Below are 22106 nucleotides of genomic sequence, written 5' to 3'. Positions count from 1 at the left end.
AAGCAACAAGAAAAAAAATTTAAATATCAATACTACAATAAGGACAACCCAAGACTTAGCAGCTGCTATGTTGAAAAACTGTAGTTCTTGGAATACTATATTTTGTAGAGCAAAAGAACTAGGGTTACGACCAAGGGTAACTTACTCAGCAAAGTTAAGTATAATCCTGAATGAAAAATGTAATGGATATTTAACAAACTGAAAGACTTTCAGACATCTGTGACAAAAAGCAGAACTTAAGGGAAAATGTCGCATATAACATCCAGGAGAAACATAAGGTAAACATTAAGACCAATTATAAGGGACTCAGTAAGATTAAATTGTTTAATGCAAAAATATCAGTACTTTTATGACTGTCATCATTATTTGGGTAGTCTGAAAGAAAGGCTTGGGCTGAGATGAGTATGATGGGGTGATTCTAAAAAATAAAACTGTAGAAAGAGATAAAAAGGAGTAATTATCTCATACAAATGAGGCATAAAAGGAAAAACTGATACAGAAGAAGCTAGTAGGGGGGAGGGCGGGTAGTGCTAGAACCTTACTCTCGTGGAGAATGGTTTAAAGAGGGAACAACATATATAGATAGATAGATAGATAGATAGACAGACAGCTACAGATATGGAGATAGATATATACATACATACATATATATAGACATAGATATATACATATATACATACATAGATACAGATATCTCTAAATTCAGAGAGAACTAAGAGGGCAAGGGGATAGGGTGGGAGGAGAGGATAAGAGAGGGATTCTTGGATGGGTAGGTTAAGGAATAGAAGGGCAAGGTAGCAAGTAGAAGCAAAGTAGATAAGTGAAGGATAGGGTAAATAGAGTAAGAAGGATAGACAGGAAAAGTAGGAAGAAGGAAAATACACGGGTAATTGTTGCTTAGAATGTGAATGGGATGAATTTACCCATAAAATGGAAATGGATAGCCGATAAAAAAATTTGAATTCAACAATATGTTACTATTAGGAAACACCATAAAAATGAGAGATACACACAAAGATAAAATAAAGGGCAGGAGTAGAATTTATTATATAAAAATGCATGGGTGGAAATCACAATCTCAGACAAAATTAAAGCTAAAAAAGATTTAATCAAAAGAGAAAAACAGGAAAACTACACTGTGTCAGCAATCTTATTCAATATTGTTTTAGGGATAGGGAGTCACATGTGGCTTTCTAGGTTCTTGGGTGTGGCCTTTTGACTGAGTCCAAGTTTTACAGAACAAATTCATTTATTAAGGGGATTTGTTCTGTGAAGTTTAGATTCAGTCAAAGGGCTGCACTTGAGGACCTAGAGGGCCACACGTGGCCTCGAGGCTCTGGTTCCCCAACCCTGTGAGACCATTTAAAATAACTAGACAGTATAAAATACGTGAGAGCATACTGCCAAAACAGACACAGGAACTATATAAACATAAAAGACTTTTCATACAAATAAAGTCAGATCTAAATAACTAAAGTAACATTTATTGTTTATGGGTAGGTAAAGCCAATATAATAAAAAATGACAATTTTACCTAACTAATCTATTTATTTAATGCCATCCCAATTAAATTATCAAAAGTTATCTTACTGAGTTAGAAAAATAATCACAAAGTTCATTTGGAAGAACAAAAGGTCAGGAACTTCAAAGAAACCAGGGGAAAAAGATGTAAAGGAAGCAGATTCAGTAGTAGCAGACTGTTGGAGCATAAAATGGATAATTTTGATTACCTTAAAATTTTCTTGTATAAATAAAATCAATGTAGCCAAGAATAGAAGCAACGCAGAAAATTGGGGGAAAAAACTTTCATAGACAATCTCTCAGATAGGATGTGACTGGGTTGGAATAGTGCTGTCGTGTAGCAAATAATTAGCTGGTTAATTTAGAAAAACATAGAAAGACTTGGACTTATGAAGGAAAGTACTATCCACCTTTAAAGAAACAGATGACAAGTGGAAATAAGCATAGTACAGTCTTACATATATGTGTATGAGTGTACATGTACATGTAACTATATGTATATATACATATATATACACATATGAGTGTATATTATAGCTAGATAGATAGATAAAGATATATAGATATATATCTGTGCTTAACTATAGACTTCTTTAGGATGGGGTGGAGGAAGGGAGGGAGAAAGATAAAGTAAAAAAAAAGTGCACAGAAGAGAACAAAAGAAAACCTACAAGGAAGCAAAGAAAAGCTGGGCAGCTTTGAAAACAATGTGTAGTATTTATTATATAGGCTTTCTTGAATTGGAAATCTATTGTTTTATATTGAATCCTCTCACATTCTGCTGTGTTTTTTTTCTTTTCTCATCTTATATTTAAGTTTAAAATAAATAAACAATTTTTAAAAAGTCACTAGCACTTCTGTATATCTTAGGAGACAAACACCAGGAGAAAGAGAAACACTACTTAAAATAAAAACAAAATAATAAGTTTCTGGGAGTTAGTCTATCAAGACATATGCACAGAACTTAAAGAAATACAACTACAAACCAATTATCACAGAAATAAAAGAAGACCGAAATATGTGAAAAGATATTCAATATTCATGGCAAGGCTATATCAATATAATAAAAGGGATAATACCACTCAAATTAATCTACAGATTTAATACTGTGTCAATCAAATAACCAAGGAGATAGTTTATATAATTAGAAAAAAATGATAACGAAATTCATATGGAGGAACAAAAGGTTAAGATTATCTGGGCAAATAATGAAAAAAGTAGGAATGAAGGGAATTTGGCATTACAAGATTTCAAATTATATTATAAACCTGTAATGATTCCAAGCTATGTGTTATAGATCTATGTTTATAGTTATTAAAAAATTTGATTAGTATTATGGAAAGAATCAGGGGGAATCAGCAGGATAGTCGTTGATGGTGGTGGGGAAGGTGGGGCTCTTCTGCATGAGAGTTATTGTCATCCCCAGCACCACCAGCTGCCAAGAAACCACCACTGTTGCGTCAGGCAGAGTCAGCTTAGATGAAGCAACAAGGTGCCCTGAAGCTGTGACAGGAGGCAAAATGTGTCAATTTGGTCAAACCCCCTTTACTACCTGCCTTCAGATGGCAGTGGAGGCAGCCCAGGGCCCAAATAGCATCTCACTGCAACCCACTCTCCCCATCCCCTCCCCATCCCAGACCACTGGCCCTGCTTCCAGTCAGCCTTAGCAGCCATCTTCCACACAAGCAACCCTTATAGAAGTGACTCTCATTTGACCTAACACCTACCACTGTAGGTGCGGCCAGTCTCTGCTTCCTTAGTAGATAAGCCTATTAAAATAAAGAAGAGAAAGAATGTTCTTGACACCAAAATTCTTGTCACTGACAAATGGTTCAATATCAGAAACAAATGTGGTTTTATCAATGGAAATGACACTATAGAAAATATATTCCCTTCCGCTTTCCTAGTGTACTCTAAAGACTACTGGACCCATCCATCCAAGTAGAAGCCAAAACCTCACATCTTTGTTGTCTCCCCCTATTAAAATATAAGCTCCATGAGAGCAGGGGCTGTCTTGCTTTTTTATTTGTATCCCCAGTGCCTCAAACAGGACTTTGTACATAGTAAGCACTTAATAATATAATAATGGCAATAAGTATCTAGGTGGCTCCATGGATAGAGCAGTCAGGATGACCTGAATTCAAATCCAGCCCCAGACATTTACTAATCATGTGATCTTGGGCAAGTCACTTAATCTCTTTCTGCCTTAGTTTCCTCATCTGTAAAACAGGGCTAATAATATTTGTAATGTGTTTTGCAAACTTTAAAGTGCTATATAAATACTGTTATAATTATTATATATGTTTTTTTCATTCTTTTATTCAAGTGATTCAGAGTGAACAAAACATATAGAAGAATGTGCATAATTATGACAACTACATAAATGAAGACAACTTTAAGTGACACCAAAATTTACAGCAAAAACATTACACAACAATGACATTAATTTATAAACCAAGCCCTCATCTTTTTTTTTTAATTAATGGCAAAATATTCAAATGAAGGTTGTATTACTATAACTTGCAATTGTTTTTATGCTGCTTCATTTAACTTTTTTTTTTTTTTCAGGGATTTTACCTTGTGGAAGATTCAATTGTGAATACATCAGGGGTTTTGTAAGATAAACTGAAACAAAATTTATCAGCTTAAAAAAAAAAGACTACAGAAAAGTGGGATTTATTCCATCTCTAAAGTGGCCACTCTTTCTGTAAGGCATAGCTTGGTTTCCTTTGAATCTAGCCACATGCTGCTGTGAATAGCTATTTGTCTATTTCACAAACCATTTCCTTCTCTTCCTTTAAACCCCCTCTACCTCAAAACATATTCAGAGAATCACATAAGCTCAGAGTTGGAAGAGAGTTTGAATGCAACGTACTCCACCCTATGTCTGAACCAGAATACCTCCTTCAACATCCTGAGAATTAGTCATCATATTCCAACCTTATCTGAAGACCTGGGGTGATCAGGAACCTTCCTCCCTCCTAATAACGGCAGCCCATTTCACTTTGAATAGTTCTCATCATTGTAAATCTGCCTTTTGGCAACTTCCAGTGTTCCTTGTTCAGCTCTCTAGGGCCAAGAGAACATGACCTCTCTCTCTGCTTTATGTCATCCCTGCCGATGCTTGAAGACAGCTATTAGGCCTCCCCCAAGACTTCTTTTCTATGGGCTAACCACTCCCATTTCTCACATAGCATGATCGCAAGGCTCTTGCACTACCTTAGGCACATTCCTCTGAACACTCTCCATGTTATCAACAGCCTTTCTAAAATCTGTCAACCAGAACTCAATATAATGGTCCCAATGTGGTCCAATAAGGACTACCATCTCCCTGCTCTAGGGTACTATGCCTCTTTTTCTTTTAACTTAAATTTTTATTAAAAAATAATCATCAACAAACATAAATATTTCATGTTTGTAACATGTAATCCATGTTACATAGGTTTTAAAATACATATATTAATATATTTTAATACATAATATATTAACATATTATTTATATTAAAAATATATATGTTAATGGGGTGTAGCTAGGTGGTGCAGTGGATAGAGCACTGGACCTGGAATCAGGAGGACCCGAGTTCAAATCTGGCCTCAGGCACTTGACACTTACTAGCTATGTGACCCTGGGCAAGTCACTTAACCCAAACTGCCTCACCAACATATATACATATATACGTTCTCTATTATTATATATTACATATATTATAACCTATACATTATATATATACACACATACATATAACACATAAAGTTTAACATTCCCCTATTACTCGCATTCTCTTCTGAACTTCATTTTATTTTCTTCTTACTACACCTCTCAACAAAGACTACATTAGCTTTTTCAATTGCTACCTTACGTTGCTGATTCATACTGAGCTTGAGACCACTAAAACTCCTAAATCCTTTCAGAGAACTTCTGTCTAGCATACCTTTTCCACCTTGTACTTGTGATTTGACTTTATACTTCTCCCTAATGAGTTTCTTTTTAACTTTTATTTTTTCAATTAGAAACATTTCCTTTCTCTCCCTCTCACCCTCATCCCCAGAAATGAAAAAGAAAAAAAAATAACCTTGCAGTAAATCTGCATAACAAAGGAAAACAAATTCTCAGATTGGTCTAAAATGTCTGCCTCACTTCATCACCTCTCTGACAAGAGGTGGGTAGGATGCTTCATCATCAGTTCTCTGGAATTGTGGTTGTTCCTTCCTATTAAATTTCATCTTCTTAGACTCCAGACAAGGTTCTAGCTTATTGGTATTTTGTTGGACCCTCACTATCATTCAGAGTGCTTGCTGTCCTCAAATTTGTGTTCGCTTCACATTTGATAAGCATGCCCTCCACAATTTCATCTAAGTCACCAATCAAAAATGTTAAACAATACAGGATGAAGAACAGATCCCGATAGCCTGCCACTAGATACCAGCTTCCATAATGATATTGGACTTGACCATTCAGCTGGTTTTCAATTTACGAAAGTGTATTGCTATCTAACCCACATCTTTCCATACATTGCGTGAAGAAAGCACAAGAGACTTCGTCACAGAGATAAATCTAATTATTCACAGAGGGAAAAGCAAGTAGATGAAAATACCTATTTTCTAATCTGTCATAAATAGACAGGTGGGCAACTCATAGAGCTAATCAATCAGGACATGTGCCTTGGACAGACACTGTAAGATGGGCAAAAAGATGGGCTCAGAAAAGGAGAACAGGCTGGATTGCCCTTGGAAAACTGCTCAGTGTTTTGATGACTCTGAGCTTTTCCTCAACACAGAGGCCCATCTTTTTAACAACCCAATGATGCTATATGGCTGTGAATCATAAAATGCCAGTCTCTGAAGCAAAGGAAAAAGGTGGCCTTGAGTAGTCTGTGATATTACCACTGGACAAGATAATCATAGAAATGTGTGATGAGAAAAAAAGATGGGCCAGCACAAAGGATGATAATGATTAGAAGCCTGGCTGCCTACTGGTAGCTATGAAATACCAAGGGACCTAGAGGACAGACTCCAGTATGTTGAATGGATCCCCCCATGGAAGATCTATTGGAAGATATGCACAAGAGACATGGGCAGAATGATAAAACATGTATATGTTATACATTTTACCAATGGGAAGAGTGCACACAATGATGAAGTCACAGAATCATCAAAGTATAATCACTGGTGGGGAGGAGGGAGAGGTGTGCATTTAAGAGCCTCAACAATCTGGTTCCAACCTACTTTCCTGGTCTTACAGTATTCTCCTTCCTGTACTCTACATTCTAGCCAAACTGATGGATCTCCATGCCCTGTCCTCTTCAAGTCCCTCCTTTTCTTTAGGACCCAGCTCAGGTGCTAATTTTCCATGAAGGTGTGAATGAGATCTCTCCCTCCTCAAATTTCTCCTCGTATTTTTTCTGGAACTCTTCTTTGCACTCACCACATTCTCCTCTATATCATCATCATCATCATCATCGTCATCATTTCTGTATATGTCTCCCTCCCAATGAGAAGACAAATTCCTTTCAACAGGACCTGTGTCATATTCATTTCCACATCTCCAGTATCTAGAACAGCCTTTTGCACATAGTAGGTACTTCACACATTTCTAGAATTCAGAAAAGACATCTCAGCAGACCAAATTCCTCTCCTTGGGTGGCAGATGGTGGGCTGAGCAAGTCAGAAAAAGGGATAGACATAACATATATTGACTTTAATAAGGCTTTGGATTTGGTACTGCATGACATAGAGTTGTACCAGTTAGGTAAGCCCAAGCTAAACCAGCCTACTCATGCTATGGCCCCCTAGGCATTGGGCATATGACAAAGAATCTATTATCCCCACTCCCCCCAACCCCTCCTTCACTGGTGCTCCAGCTCACAGTGTTCCTGCCTCTCTGGTGAAAATGATCAAAGGCCTGGAAAACAGGGCTCATGACAAAGGCAAAAGAGACTGAGACTGAGGCTAAAGAAGAGGGGGTTGGGGGATGACTAAACAACAGCTTTTAGCTATGTAAAAGGATAATACTAAATGAAACTGTTCCCTGAGGATAGAACAAGAGGAAATGAGTTTCAGGGGTAGCAGAAGGGACTGAGCTTGGAACAGCTTCTTTTTTTCTTTCTAAAAGGCTGGTGAGACACCTGAATATATTATGAAGGAAAGAAACGTATTTATTTCCTTCTCCCCATCCCTCAGCTAACATCAGTCCTTTTCTACTCTCCTGACTTCTAGGGAACTATTACCTGACAGGAGCAACAACTACTAGACTGGAGAGAGGAAGAGCAACTGAGATTCTTTCCTGTCTCTTCCCTTATAAACAAAGAGAGGCTGATGGTTAGATAAACGACCATAGCACAGAAGATCAGTGGAGTAATGCAGAGGGGACAGACATCCCTTGCAAAAGAAGACATACTCATAGGATCAAAGGTTGAGAGTTGGAAAAGATTCTAGAAGCCTTCAAGTCCAATCTTCCTATTTTACAGCTAAGGACACTGAGTCACAGAGAAGTTAAATGATTGTCTAAAGTTTGTGTTCATCCTTCATTTTCGAAGAGGACCATGACATCAGGGAAATGATGACATGACTTGAAGTTGACTTTGATTTGAGTGAGGGAGGGCTGTGCAAGGTCACCAGCTGTACCTTCTCCTCCTGAGCCATCTTGGTCCAGTGACCAGATATTCATCAAGATGACTGGAGATGGCCCAGGATGCAATGGGAGACCCTGGCCCTTTCAGGCTAAGGCTGCTAAGTATCTGTGGTGGGATTTGAACCCAATTCTTCCTAACTCTAAGTCCAGTCATCTATATAGTATCTTGTCTAAGAATGAGGAGCGATGAGAGATGAGAAAGAGATAGAGCAACATGATAGCTCATTTCCTCATTTCCTCTATTTCTTAAATCAGGTTCTCCCTCCCAGATCTCTGCTTCTACGCTTCCATGCCAACTTTCCACCCACTCAATGAAAAGAAACCCCTCCTGGCCCCACCCTCTACCAGAACAATTGAAACATGTATGTATTAGTGACAATTATATATCCAGAATTATGTTAATGTGGCCTAGTTTCCTCCCAGGCCACTTTCTCCTATCAGTACCCTGACAGTCCCATCCCTAGGATCCCATATGGCAAAATATCTCTCATTCTCTCTCTCTCTCTCTCTCTCTCTCTCTCACACACACACACACACACACACACACACACACCCCAATACCTAGAACTTAAGAGACTATCTCTAGGAATAGCCTTCTAGCTTTCTCCTTTGTCCTAAAAGACAGATGAAAAAGTTGAAATTATGAATCCCTCTTTACCTGCTGATGCTGGAATACTCAGGGTAAGAAAAAGACACCATCAGGAAAAGCTACTCACATAATTCAGGTCACATTGAACTAATCTACACAAATGAAGATGGTGGCCAAATTGGGGCAGGTGGAACAGGAGGATTTCTCCCTCCCCCATTTTCTTGTACCTTGCTTAGCCTCCTTTCTTGCATGGTTTGTAGGTCCTGCTCTTCCAATTGCTTTGCAAATAATATGGACATATTAGTAAATTATGAGCCTCTCTTTCCTTATCTCTAAGGGTTGGATGGGAGGATGAGGAAAGAAATCTAGCCTTTCTCCACATCCTAAAAATTTCTACTTGACTGGAAATTCCATGAGGAAAGGGACTGTATCCTATCTCTGTTTTGTATTTTAGTCTCCTTTCCATCCCTGCTCATGCCTCTGTGCTCTGCACACAGTAGGCATTTAACAAATATTTATTTGACTGAATTTTTTTTCTCTCTTTCTCTTGATCATCTATCCATTTCCATGGCGTCAATAATTATGCAACTCTCAGGTCTACGTACCTAGTCCCAGGCCCTTGCTAGAACTCTGGTCAGTCAGTCAATAAGCATTTATTAAGTGCCTAATCTATACTAGGTACTATGCTAAGGGCTGGGGATACAAAGAGAGGAAAAAGGTAGGTCCTGCCCATCTAATGGGGGAGACAACAAGCAAAGGGATATGTAGAAACAAGGTATACATTAGTTAAATAGGAAAATAATCAGCAGAAGGAAGATGCTAGAATTAAGAGGGGTTGGGAAAATTTTCCTGCAGAAGGTGGGATTTTACTTGGGATTTGAAGGTAGCCAGGGAAGCCAGGAGGTAGAGATGAGGAGGGAGAGCATTCAAGGTATGGAGGACAGCCAGGGAAAATGCCCAGAGCTAAGAGATAGAGTATGTGGGGGTGGGGTGGGACAGGTATAAGATAGAAGGCTAGAAAGACAGAGTGGGGCTAAGTTATGAAGGGCTTTGAATGTCAGAGGATTCTGGACGTGATAGGGCCACTGGAGTTTAAGGAGCAGGGAGATGGCATGGATGGGCACTTTAGGTAAATCACTTTGGTGGTTGACTGGAGTCTAGATGGGAATAGGGAGAGATTTGTGGTGGGCAGACTAACCAGCAGGCTATTAAGATAATCCAGTTGTGAAGTGATGAGAGCCTATACCAGGATGGTGGAAGTAAGGGGTGGGGAGTATTCTAGAAATTCTGGAAAGGTGACGTAACAGATTGGATACAGGAGTGGGGTAAGAGATAATGGAAAGTCAAGGATGATACCTGGGCTGTGAGCCTGGGGGACTGGGAGGATGAATTTAAGGTATCTATTAGACATCCAGTTCAAGATGCAGACAGAAATGCAAGACTGGAGATCAGCAGAGAGATTAGGGCAGGATAGGTAGATCTGAGAATCATCAGCATAGAGATGATAATTAAATCCACAGGAACTGTTGAGATCATCAAATGAAGTAATATAGAGGGAGAAGAGAAGATGGGCCACATCTCCCACTGCCTGTTAGATATCTCCAACAGGTCTCCAACTCAACATATCAAAAACTAAACTTCACATCTCTCCATCCCCACCCCACCCTTCCAACACCCAACCTGTCCCATGGTCTAACTTCCTTTCTGTTAATGGCACTACCACACTATGCTCATAAGTATGGACTGAATGGTCTTGAAGGTCCCTTCCAACTCTAAATTTATGAGAGTATTAATAGCTAATATTTGCATAGCACTTTAAGGTGTGCAAGACCCTTTACATGTTACATGTCATATAAGAGGTAGAGGCTAATATCATCCCACTTTACAGATAAGGAAATTGAGGCTGAAAGATGTTAAATGACTTGTCCAGAGTCACAGCCTGAGGCAGGTTTTGAACTCAGGTCTTCCCAACTCCCAGTTCAACATTTCACTCACTTTGCTACTTAGCTGCCTCTGATGCTATGATCTCCTCAACAAAGACAAATCTAGGGGGTAAATGACTGTGAAAGCTGATGGAGAATAGTGTGTGTGTGTGTGTGTGTGTGTGTGTGTGTGAGAGAGAGAGAGAGAGAGAGAGAGAGAGAGAGTGAGAGACAGAGACATAGAAAAATAGAGACAAAGATATAGAGAGGTGGGGAGAGAGGGAGGGAGGGAGAGAAAGTGTTTTTCATTCTCAAATGGTACTTGGATCAACAGAAAAGACTGAGTCATTCTTGCTTAAATCTACTGCTGAAGAGAAGGATGTTTATTCTAAACTACATACTGACTTGCATCTAAAGAGATTTATTTTACCTGCATTTGATACAGATTTTGAGGAGCAGTTTGGAATATCGATAGGGCCCGACTAAAGTCATGAAAAAAAAATTTTCAACTCAAACAGATGTCATAAGATTTAAAAATTGTCCTATTAAAAAAAATCAACTCAGCAAGACCCCTGTTCTTTCATTCTTTTCAGTTCACTTGTCCTTACACGGCTGTTAAATAGAAGAGCTCTGTCAAACTTTTAATATGTGTAGCAATTCTGAATTACAAACCAGCTGGTGACTCTCTCTTCAGGATACCAAATGAAAAAGATTCATTTTCTATGTTCGAGTTTCAAAAAAAAAAAATCTAATTGAAGCCTAATTACAGATTGCCGAGGAATTGGGGCTTCCTCTTTATAGCTTCCATCTTGCTGAGCTCTCTTTCTTAGGCTTATCTTACCAAGTTGCCTTGATCAGTTCAGGATTGTTCTTCCAAGATGCCGGTTAATGACTACTCAATCTAAATTTAAATGCCCCAAATCACAGCATTTCCTAGGAGAGACTACCACATCCAATTAGCAATAAAATTGGACTTTTTTCCTGCCTGTGTTCTCCCTCTTTGAATTTTGTCCCATCATTCCTAGAAAAATCTGCCTATAACATGTGAAATAATACCTTCATCCATGATATTTACATATGTGGACCCTGATGCTTTGGTCTCATTCTTAACAGATTACTGCCAGTCAAGGTACCAAATAACTTAAACTCGACTAGCAATAATCAGGTTAAGACTGGCATAAACAAAGCTTAGACCAACATCTTACATCATATTCCATAATATATTCAAAATGGATATGTGACCTTAATATTAAAGATCATACCATAAAAAAAAACAGAAGAAAAGATCATACCTTTTACAGTTATGGGCAGGATATTACTGACTTATTAAGGACCAAAGGCATTTACTACAGATAAAACAGACCATCTTTATTACATGAAATTGAATACATGTAATTTTTATTATGTGAAATTGCACACAAAAAAAGAATGCATCTAAGATAAAAAGGGAAGTGGCCAAATGTGAAAAAAAGATCTTTGTATCAAATTTCTTGGATGAGGGTTAGGTACATAGACAGCTAAAAGAATTATAATTACATAAGACCAAAAGCCATTCTCCAATTGATAAGTAGTCAAAGGATATGAACAAACAGTTCTCAAAAGAATTTCAAACTATTAACAACCACATGAAAAAATGTTCTAAACCACTAATAATGAAAAATGCAAATTGAAACAACTTTGAGGTTTCACCTCACATACTACAAATTGACAAAGATGATAAAAGGTGAGAATAGTTAATGTTGGAGGATTGTGGAGAGAGACACACTAATGTATTGTTGATGTGACTATGAATTAGTACAACCGTTTTGAAAAACAATTTGGAATTATGCAAATAAAATGGTTAAAATGTCCATACCCTTTGACCCATTGTTGGTGTACATGCATGCACACCAGAAAAATCATTGATAAAAAGAAAGACTATACACACCAAATATTTATAGGAGAACTTTTTGTGATAGAAAAGAATTGGAAACAAAGTAAATGCCCAGTGAATGAAGAATGATTAAACAAAATATAGTACACAAATGTAATAGGATATTACTGTGCTGTAAAAAATGACAAGCATGGTAAATACAGAGGACGCACAATAACAAAGTAAATGTAAAGAAACACAAAATAATTGAAAATGAATATTGCAAAATGACAAAAAACAAACCCAAGCTTGAGCCCAAAGGAGAGATATAAAAAGACACCTCATCTCTCCTTTGCAGATTGGGGTAGGGGTGGGGATGGGACACTGACTACACTGTTAAGACTTTTTTTGAAATAGCGATTGGTTTTGCTGATTTTTTTTTCTCTTTTTTCCCCTTTAAAAATAGTATTTGTTGTATAGTCTTTGGGAGGGAGACAATATGGGAGGAAGTTTAAGGGATATAAAAACAAAAAAAAAATCAATAAAGTTTATTTCTTTTAAAAAGCTGTTAAGAATCTATTTGCTGCTAGGGGCAGCTAGGTGGCGCAGTGAGTAGAGCACCAGCCCTGGAGTCAGGAGGACCTAGGTTCAAATCCGGCCTCAGACACTTGACACATATACTGGCTGTGTGACCTTGAGCAAGTCACTTAACTCCAATTGCCCTGCCAAAAAAACAAACAAAAAAAAAGAATTTATTTGCTGGTATCTTACAAATCTAGCCAAAAAGGCTTGGATAGAGGAGGGAGAAGACTGCTTATTATTGGCTAGTTCCAGATCCACACTAGCTCTAGATCCATATCTAGATCTGTGTCGGTATCCATATCTATGGCTGCCTATATCCACATCCATATCTATCTTATATCTATTTCCATACCCATACCTATAGCTATATCTAATCTCCCAAGTTAGATACCATAGAGAGAGTAGCTATAAAGAAGGAAGAGAAGCAGTTGAGGAAGCCAAAAGTTCACAGGAGACATAATCCAAGAAAGGAGCCAGTAGTAACAACCCAAGGCCTTTAATGTCTATACACAAACACCTAAAGTTTATGCATCATACAAGAGGAACTGGAGGTTTTAATTCAAACGGATAAATTTGATCTAACATATATCACTGACACTTGGCACCGCGAAGCACATGACAGGACCACGGGGCTAGATGGTTAAAAGCAGTGGTGGTGCGAGGTATCACCAAATATTAATGACGGTATACATCACAGAGCTGTAAAAGGCAAATAGGTGGTGCAGTGGATAGAGTGTCTAGGCCTGGAGTCAGGAAGGCCCAAGTTGAAATCTGGCCTCAGACATTTACTAGCTATGTGGCCTTGGGCAAGTCACTTCACCTTGTCTGCCTCAGTTTCCTCATTTGCAAAATGAGCTGGAAGAGGAAATAACAAGTCACTCCAGTATCTTTGCCAAGAAAATCCCAAATGGAGTCATGAAGAGTTGGACACAGCTGAAGCGACTAAACAACAGCATGCATCATGTATCATCACATGAGGAAATGCGACAATCAGAGTGGGGAAATACGGGTATTTGGGTAAAGATTAATGGTGGGAGAAAACAGAAGTAATTTTTTTTCACTGGAATATATTACAGACAACCTGGACAGAAATAGGCCATAGATGAGGAGTTTGGGAAACAGATCACAAGCCTGGCCCAGAGTCACAGTAGAGTAATGTCATGCATCTTCAAGTGTCCAGGAATCAATGGCAATCTCTTCCTTTCTACTAAAAGCTGAGGCGCTAAATGACTTCTTGGTTTACCTCAGTGACAGTTTCATTCTTTACAAGGTGAAATTCTCTTCTGGATCTAATTCTTGTTAACAGGGAAGAAGTAGTTACTGGGGTAGAAATGATGGGGTTATTGGGGGAAGTGACCATTCCTTCCTAGAATTTTTGATAAAGGAAAGGAAATTTAGGCATAATCTGACATGCACCCTAAGTTGTAGGAAAGCAAATTTCAAAGAGTTCAGAATTCCATGGATTAAAATTGTATAGGGTAAGTCAACCCAGAAAGGATGGGAGATACTGAAGAATGAAATTCTGAAGACACAAAGGGAAATTCCAGTAAAGAGGAAAAATGGAAGTTGTCTGAAGAGACTGATATGGATGCACAGAGTATTAACCAACCTCAATTTTAAAAGGATATATACCGAAGATGGAAAGAAGGCCAGATAACAGAGGATGACATTAAAGGCATTGTGTACTTTTAGAAAAAGTATTAGGAATATTAAAAGTCAGAATGAGTTTAGACTTGGTAAGAGAAGTTAGAGTCAACAAAAAGCTATATTGGGAAAAGAGTGATCAAAGATGGCATAGGACTTTTATTTGTGGTGGATGAGATGGTAATAACTGACAACAGAGAGAAGGTAGAACTGTTCATTCTAATTTCACTTCTTTTTTCTCTGCCAAAGAGAACAACCTTTACACTGGAGATGGAAGAACTAAAAAAGCTAATCAGAGAGTTGAAACCCAAGATAAGTAAGAAGGGAGTAAGAGATACCTTAGCTATTCTTGAGGAGTTGAAATCACCAGGCCCACAGACACCCTTGGGTCTTGAAAGAACTGGTGGATAGAATTGCTGAACCACTGTCAGTATAGATTGGACCAGCTGGCAACCACAGAGGTCTCCTCTGACTCTCAAATTCTGGTGTTTTAATTTCCAAGATGGCCCCTCCTCCATTAAATCTCTCTCTCTCTCTCTCTCTCTCTCTCTCTCTCTCTCTCTCTCTCCCCCCCCCCCCGCCCCTCTGCTTCCTCCTCTGCACTGTCCCTTTCTCTTCATATATTTACCATACACTTAAGCCCATGGCATGGTAGGAAGGGGATCAGATTTGGAGTTAAGAGACAGCTAGATTCAGATCCTACCTCTATCACATATCAACTGTGAAATTCCATACAAGTCATGACCTCTCAAATCCTCTACCACTTCAGCTATAAAAAGGAGACAGTAATTCTTGTAGTAACTATACCACAGGGCCACTGTGAAGATCAAACGAGATAATGTATGTCAACTACTCTTTGGATCTTAAAATGCCATACAAAATGTCAGCTTTTATTATTATACCCATTTGCCATTTATATATTAAGCATTAATAATAATAGCTAGCGTTTATACAGAGCTTTAAGGTTTGCAAAGCCCTCTACAAATATCATCTCACTTGATCCTTACAACAACTCTGGGAAGTGGGTGTTATCATCCTCATTTTGCCGATGAGGCAGACAGAGGTTAGGTGACTTGCCTAGGGTTCCGCAGTTAGTAAATGTCTAAGGCAAGATTTGAACTCAGTCCTCCCAGATTCCAAGTCCTGTGGTCTATCTATTGTGCCACCTAGTTGCCTCTACGTAAATGTTGGTTATCATCATTATATCATCATTACTACCTAAGTACAGGATGAGAGGCAGTTGTGGCACAGCAGATGAAAGGTGAGCCACAGTCGTGAAGACCTGGGTTCAGCTTCTACAGCTGACCTATAATGTCTTGTGACCATGGGTAAAGCACTTAAGCTCTTACTTGGGAGATATGATGGAAAGACCACTGAATTTGGAGTCAGAGGACCCAGGTTCAAACTATCCCTCTGAGGCTTACTGTCTATATGACCTTTGTAAGTTACTTAATCCCCTTTGGCCTTAGTTTCCTCAACTGTAAAATGAGGAGGATGGACTAGATAACCTAGAAGGCCTCTTTTAACCCTAAACCTACAGCCCCAGTGTCCCAGACAACTTTTTAAGAGCATAAATTGCAGAGGACTTGTCAACAGGCATCAATGGAGGGAAACGTACAAAATCGGAATTCCCTACACAGAAGAAATTATAGAACCAGGATAAAAAAATGTAGAGGATACACCTTTGTGTCCAAGGTGAAATGCCTAAGGTACATTTTAGGAAAAAGGCTGATTTACGTCTCCCATGACACCTTCTCCCTCCCTCCATGTAGCTCGTGGCCAGAACACATTGATTTGGCAGTGTCTATGTGCAGAATGCTTCTAAAATGCCTTCCTTCTGACTCTAGCTGGGGAGACCTCCTCAGGGAGTGAATCAGTGTATGGGAGAGAGAAATAAAGGATAAATAGACACAGCAGGAAAGCTATATCCTTTGATGGTGTTTAGTGTTCTGGAAAGGAGTCCTTATTCTCCTGTTCCTTTTTCTTTTCTCCAATGCCCTAAGCTACTCTTCCATGGCTCCCACCTTTAGCTCTCAGTCTTCGGCTCATATTCATTTCTTCAACATGGGTACACTTCTGAGTCGTGATGCCTTTCTTTTCTGTGAAGTATTCTAGAATCACGGAGTTAGAAGGAACATCAGAGGCCAACCCATACTTCATTTGGCATCAGATAACCTGGCTTCCACCTCACAGAAACAAGGGATAGAAGTTCTAAAGAAGTAAATTTAGGACTGACATCAAAGAACAACTTCCTAATGGTTAGGGCTGTCCAAAAGGAGAGTGGAATGCTCAGGAAGTAGAGTTCCCCTTCATTGGAGGTCTTCAAGCAGAGGCTGAATGATCACTTCTTGGATATACCATGATGGGGATTCTTTTCACATATGGTTGAATGAGGTCCCTTTTAACTCTAGTCAGTGATTCTGTGGTTCATTTCTCATCTCTGCTGCTTATTACCTTGTGTGAGTTTGGATAAATCATTTAACCTCTCTGGGCCTCAGTTTTCACATCTACCAAATGAGGAAGTTGGACCAGTTGTTTTCCAAAGGCTCTCTGGCTCTAAAGCTATGACCAAGTTTTCTTCCACCAAATGACCTATAGGGAAATGTTTTACATGATTGCACATGTGCTAACTGTCTCACTAAAGGGAGAAGGAAGGACAGAATTTGGAACTCAAAACTTTAAAAAAAAGAATGTTAAAAATCGTTTTTATACGTAATTGGGGGAAAAAAATATCATTCCCACGAATCCTTTCTATGACACTGATGGCAACTAGTTATTCAAGGAGACCTCCAAGGAAGGCAAAATCACCGCCCCTCAAGGCAGCCCATTTCCCTTTTGGGTAGCTCCAATTTTTAGGAACTTTTTCCTCACATCAAGCCTGTGTATGTCTTTCTACAACTTTTGTCCATAGTTTCTACTTTTGTCCTCTGAGGCCAAACAGAACAAATCTAACTCTCTGCTGTTTGACAGTCTTTCAGATACTTGAACACTACTATCATAAGAGTTAACACTATATGATGGAAAGAATATTGCATTTGGACAAGAAGACCTGAGTTTAAATCTTTGTTCTGGAATGAATGAATGAAGTACATTGAGCTTTTGTCTGACTGGGGCCAATGGTATACTCTGGAGCAGGTACTCAAGCTTTTAGTATGGCTGGGCCTGGTCAGAAGTAGTCACTGGGAAGGGGGCCACAGGCCAGCATGTCTACCCCCTGATTTAGAGTTTACTAAAATACTGGCCCCTCATGCCCAAGCCTCCTTTCCAAAACTCTCACACCTGGGTATATTCAGACATACCCATTGTGCACCTATCACCTGTGTCTGATAAAACAAACAAACAGGCCTAATGTCAGGGCCCTGGTACCCAGACAGAGCTCAGGATGGTGGGGCTGTGGTGGGGGATGGGGTGGGCTGGAACTCATGCAGAAGAAATGGCCCCAAAGAAGTCCAGGAAGCCACTGCCCTCCCTTGGGTTTTCCAGGGCCAGGATGCCCCAGACATGGTCTCTTCAGACTGGGGCTTCACAAGGCCTTTGCCACAGCCTATTTCTAGGTCTCAGATCTTACCACAATGCTAATAGTGTGGGTCATTTCACAGGAGGAAATCCAGAAATGGCACCCTCCTGACCCTCATGACTCTGTTCTTTCCAAATATTGAGCTGCAAGCACTTACCTAACTGATCAGTGTGCAGAATTGAACTGCTCCTCCACAAAAAATTAGTCACTGGTGCCAAGTAATGAAGAGCACTCACCTCTCTTAATAAAGCCCACACACTAGGAGCTCAGCCAAAGGAACAAATTGACTCATCTCCCCCAATATTGTCAGCTCTTCCCCCAGAATCTCACACTTACCTTTCACACCCTCCCCACATTACACACCTACAGTGCCACATTTTACAAATAGACACCAACTTGCAAACAATTATTCTCACTTATCTCCCACTACCCAAGGCGAAAGGATTTCTCTGCTCTTGACAGCCTGAGAATCACAAGCAAGGCACTGCTGTGGTGCCCCTTGGTTTCCTTGGTCCCCTTGGGAGTCACAGTCCTGAGCCTACCTCTGGGACAGTCAATCCTTCCAACCTCAGGCCTATGCCTCAAGAAGGGTGAGGTCAGCTGGCCTCACATGCTAGCTGAGCCTCCCCTGAGAAAGACCCCTCCAGAGAAAAGTTAAAATGTGCTGGAGTCTCAGTGGTGCCTGAGCTCCTATAAGTAGGCTCCCTCAGAGGCAGAAAAGGTGACTGCCTGCCTGCCTGCTTGAGAGAGTGACACTGCAGCACATCCTGTTCCCCCAGGCTCAGATGGAGTGCTTGGGCCAGAAGAAACAGTAGATGCATAATGAGTCTAAATGCATGCCTGGGTCCTTTCAATTCATGACCCCTAGTCTGGGGTTTACCACAGGCCATTACTCTAAGAAACAAGCAACTGCTGTTGTACTTCCATAGCCTCCTGGGAAGCCTACCACCCAATGCCCAGCTTGCCCTGCAGGCCATTTCCCATCTACTCATTCCCCCAAACCACTGCAACTCCCCTGCACCCATTGAGCTTGATCCTCTGGCCTAAGTAGAGAGAGTTAGCTTGGGGTTTGGAAAGGAGTGCCTCATTCTGCATCTCAAGAGACATTTCTGAGCATATTCTGAAATGCACGAGAAACTCTCGGTTGAGATGAGCTTCCTGTGGAGTGGCTAAAACCCTACTCTGAGGATCAGCACTTCCATTGATGGAAAAGAGGTTGAATTGATATGAGAGAGGCAGGAATCACAAACCCCATATTCAGGGCTCAACCAGGCAAGCTCAAACACAGATTCCATAGCCAGGGTTCACCCACAGTAAGTTGGGAATCATAGAACCCATAGCCAGGACTTGTCCACAAAGAGGCAGAGCTAATAACTAATGGAAACAAAGCAAAAAGGAAAAGGAAACAAGTTGATAAAAAGATTATAAAAGGAAGGTGGATGAAAATAAAGATGTGATGGAGGAGAGAAGAATATAAAAGTCATTAGGCCAAAAAGGTCAAGTCATATGCTCAGTAGTGGGGAGATGGGGAACATAGAGAAGGTAGATAGAAAGGTGGGTCAGTAGATAGATAGATAAATAGATACAATCAAGGTGAGGCAATGTGGTAGAGTGGATCAAGAGATAGCCTTGAAGCCTGGGATTAAGTCTCTCCTCTGGCACATATTAGTTGTGTGACTATGGACAAGTGTCTCAATAGTCCAGGTAGCTCTCAAGGTTGTAGAGCCAACAAGAATTGGTATGGCAAATTTCCTTGCTTTCTACTTCCCTGTGCCAATGAGATTATAGGCCCAGGCCCAGGCCCTATCCTTATATATTGAGGGGGGGAGGTGAGAGAAGACCAGTTAAGTAGCTCTTCTCAATAACCTCACATGACTTGGTGGACATTTCCAACTCAATCGGGATGATAGATTTATAAATGCAAAGGACTTTGGGGATCATCCAGTTCAATTTCCCCATTTTTACAGATGAGAAGACGGAGGTCAGAGGAGAGATGAAATTACTTGGCCAAGGTCGCATAGGTGGTAACAGAAGTGGCAGAGCTAGGATTGAAATCTAGTTCCTCTGACTTCAAGACCGGGGCCCTTCCTATTGCCAGCATAACTTCCTCCTATAGAGTAGTCTCTGGGCAGACAAACAAGCTTGCTGGGTTGACATTAATAAGAAAATTAAGCAGTGGTTACCTCTGTGAGATGAGGGTTGGGGTTGAATCCACACTGGTTGCAGACCTTGTTGTGACACTGTGTACAGGTGTTGAAGTTTGGCTGGTTGGGAGAAGAGGTGAGATCTGTTGTCTTGCATATAGGACAGAGGGTGCTGCTTGGGAGGGGTGCAATTTGGGGTACTGAATAAGGTGATGTTGGGGTGCTGCCTCGATCTGGTGACACCGAGGGAGATCGGCCCGTTCTCTGCATCCTGCTGTCCACTTGGAGTGTCCGATGGGGGCCATCTACCTGTGGGCCAGCCTGTCCATGAGTCCTCATCTCCCGCCGGCGGCCTTCATGGCTATGAGCAGCAGCCTGCTTTGGGGTGGGGGATGTTGCTCTCTGGCCATCCAGGTGCTCCTTAGGATCTGGTCTTCTGGACATGCTGTAAGAACACAGAAAACAAGGGTGATTCAGAGATGCAACTTAGAAAAGGCAACGTGAAGCTCCTTCCAGCCTCAGGATAACACACTTAACATGAGAGCTATACTAGTGAAGTCTGTTTTGCTACTGCGCTAGCATTTCCCACAACAGTGTAATCCCTCTCCTTGTACAGGGTAATAAGAATAGGCGGCAAAGTCGACCTAATTTTTATTTATATAACACATTGAACAGAATTCACTCCAGGCCTAATGCACCATGTAGGAACATTCAAAGATGCCTTTAAGTGGCCTCCTCATTTGTTAAGCATTGAGTAGCTTGAGGAGGAATAGCACTACAGGGAACTCCTTTAGGAGAGGCCAAGGAAATGAACACAGGGGAATGACCATCACCTTTCATCCCTCCATAGACAGGGCTCCAGATGTCCAAATGAAAGCACTTCTAGAGCAAGCCTTTTCATGTCCAACTCCAAAGGACTGTCCGTGTTCTTTTGGTTATACTAGAATTGGGTTGTATCAACTATCATTTGAAGTAAGTGGCCCTCCAATTGCTGGAGGAAAATGGTTTTCTTATGTAATAGAAGTGAAAGAGAACATGGTATAGTAAATGGAAAACCGGTCCTCAGATCCTGTTTATAACACATAGTGGCTGTGTGACCCTAGGCAAATCACTTAACCTCCCTCAGGCAGCTCTCTAAAACTGTAAGTTGTGGGGAAGGTATCTATTTGCATTGATAGAGCGAGTTTCCTCGCCAGGAAGTTCCAATACCCATGGAATCACAGATCCTTATGCTATTGAATTCTTGGCTATAATGGAATATGGAGTTCTGTGTGCCTAATATCTAAGGAAGGACCAGCTCAGTTCAGAGAAGCTCCTCACCAAAAAATTGATCACTGGGTAATGACATTTTTGGCCACAAAAGCATGTATAACCTTGGACAAGTAACTTCTCTTCTTAGTTTTATCTTCTATAACATGAGGGGTTTGGGCTAAATGGCCTCTGAGGTCCATCCTAGCTCTAAATCGATGGAACTGTTGGAGCCACCAACTAATAAGTGATCTGTATCAGAGGGATTTACATCACACTGCTGAGAGTCCAAATCATCTGGAGTCCTTGTGGGATACCTACTCCTCAGGGTTGCTGGGAGGGAAGTGTTTGGTAAACTAGGTAGATGTGAGTTCTTCTAACCAGAGATGCAAACCCAGAGCCCATTCACCCCTCAGGTGACTGGCCAACAATATGCATCTCCCTCTCCCTGGCAAG

The 22106-nt window shown here is 40.3% G+C and overlaps 1 protein-coding gene across 1 annotated transcript in view; it reads right to left on the bottom strand.

The window, feature by feature from the left end:
- BSN (bassoon presynaptic cytomatrix protein) overlaps positions 1-20846 on the bottom strand; it is a 122287-nt gene extending 101441 nt beyond the window's left edge. Inside the window, exon 1 of the mRNA XM_036739627.1 lies at positions 20442-20846. Within this exon, the coding sequence (XP_036595522.1) occupies positions 20442-20846 (405 nt within the window). The remainder of the gene's footprint in view (positions 1-20441) is intronic.
- Positions 20847-22106: the final 1260 nt, after the last annotated feature.

The sequence above is a fragment of the Trichosurus vulpecula genome, chromosome 9 (genome assembly GCF_011100635.1).
Source record: "Trichosurus vulpecula isolate mTriVul1 chromosome 9, mTriVul1.pri, whole genome shotgun sequence".
Classification (NCBI taxonomy): domain Eukaryota; kingdom Metazoa; phylum Chordata; class Mammalia; order Diprotodontia; family Phalangeridae; genus Trichosurus; species Trichosurus vulpecula.
Note: the sequence above shows the minus strand (reverse complement) of the source record. Positions and strands in the feature narration are given on the sequence as shown.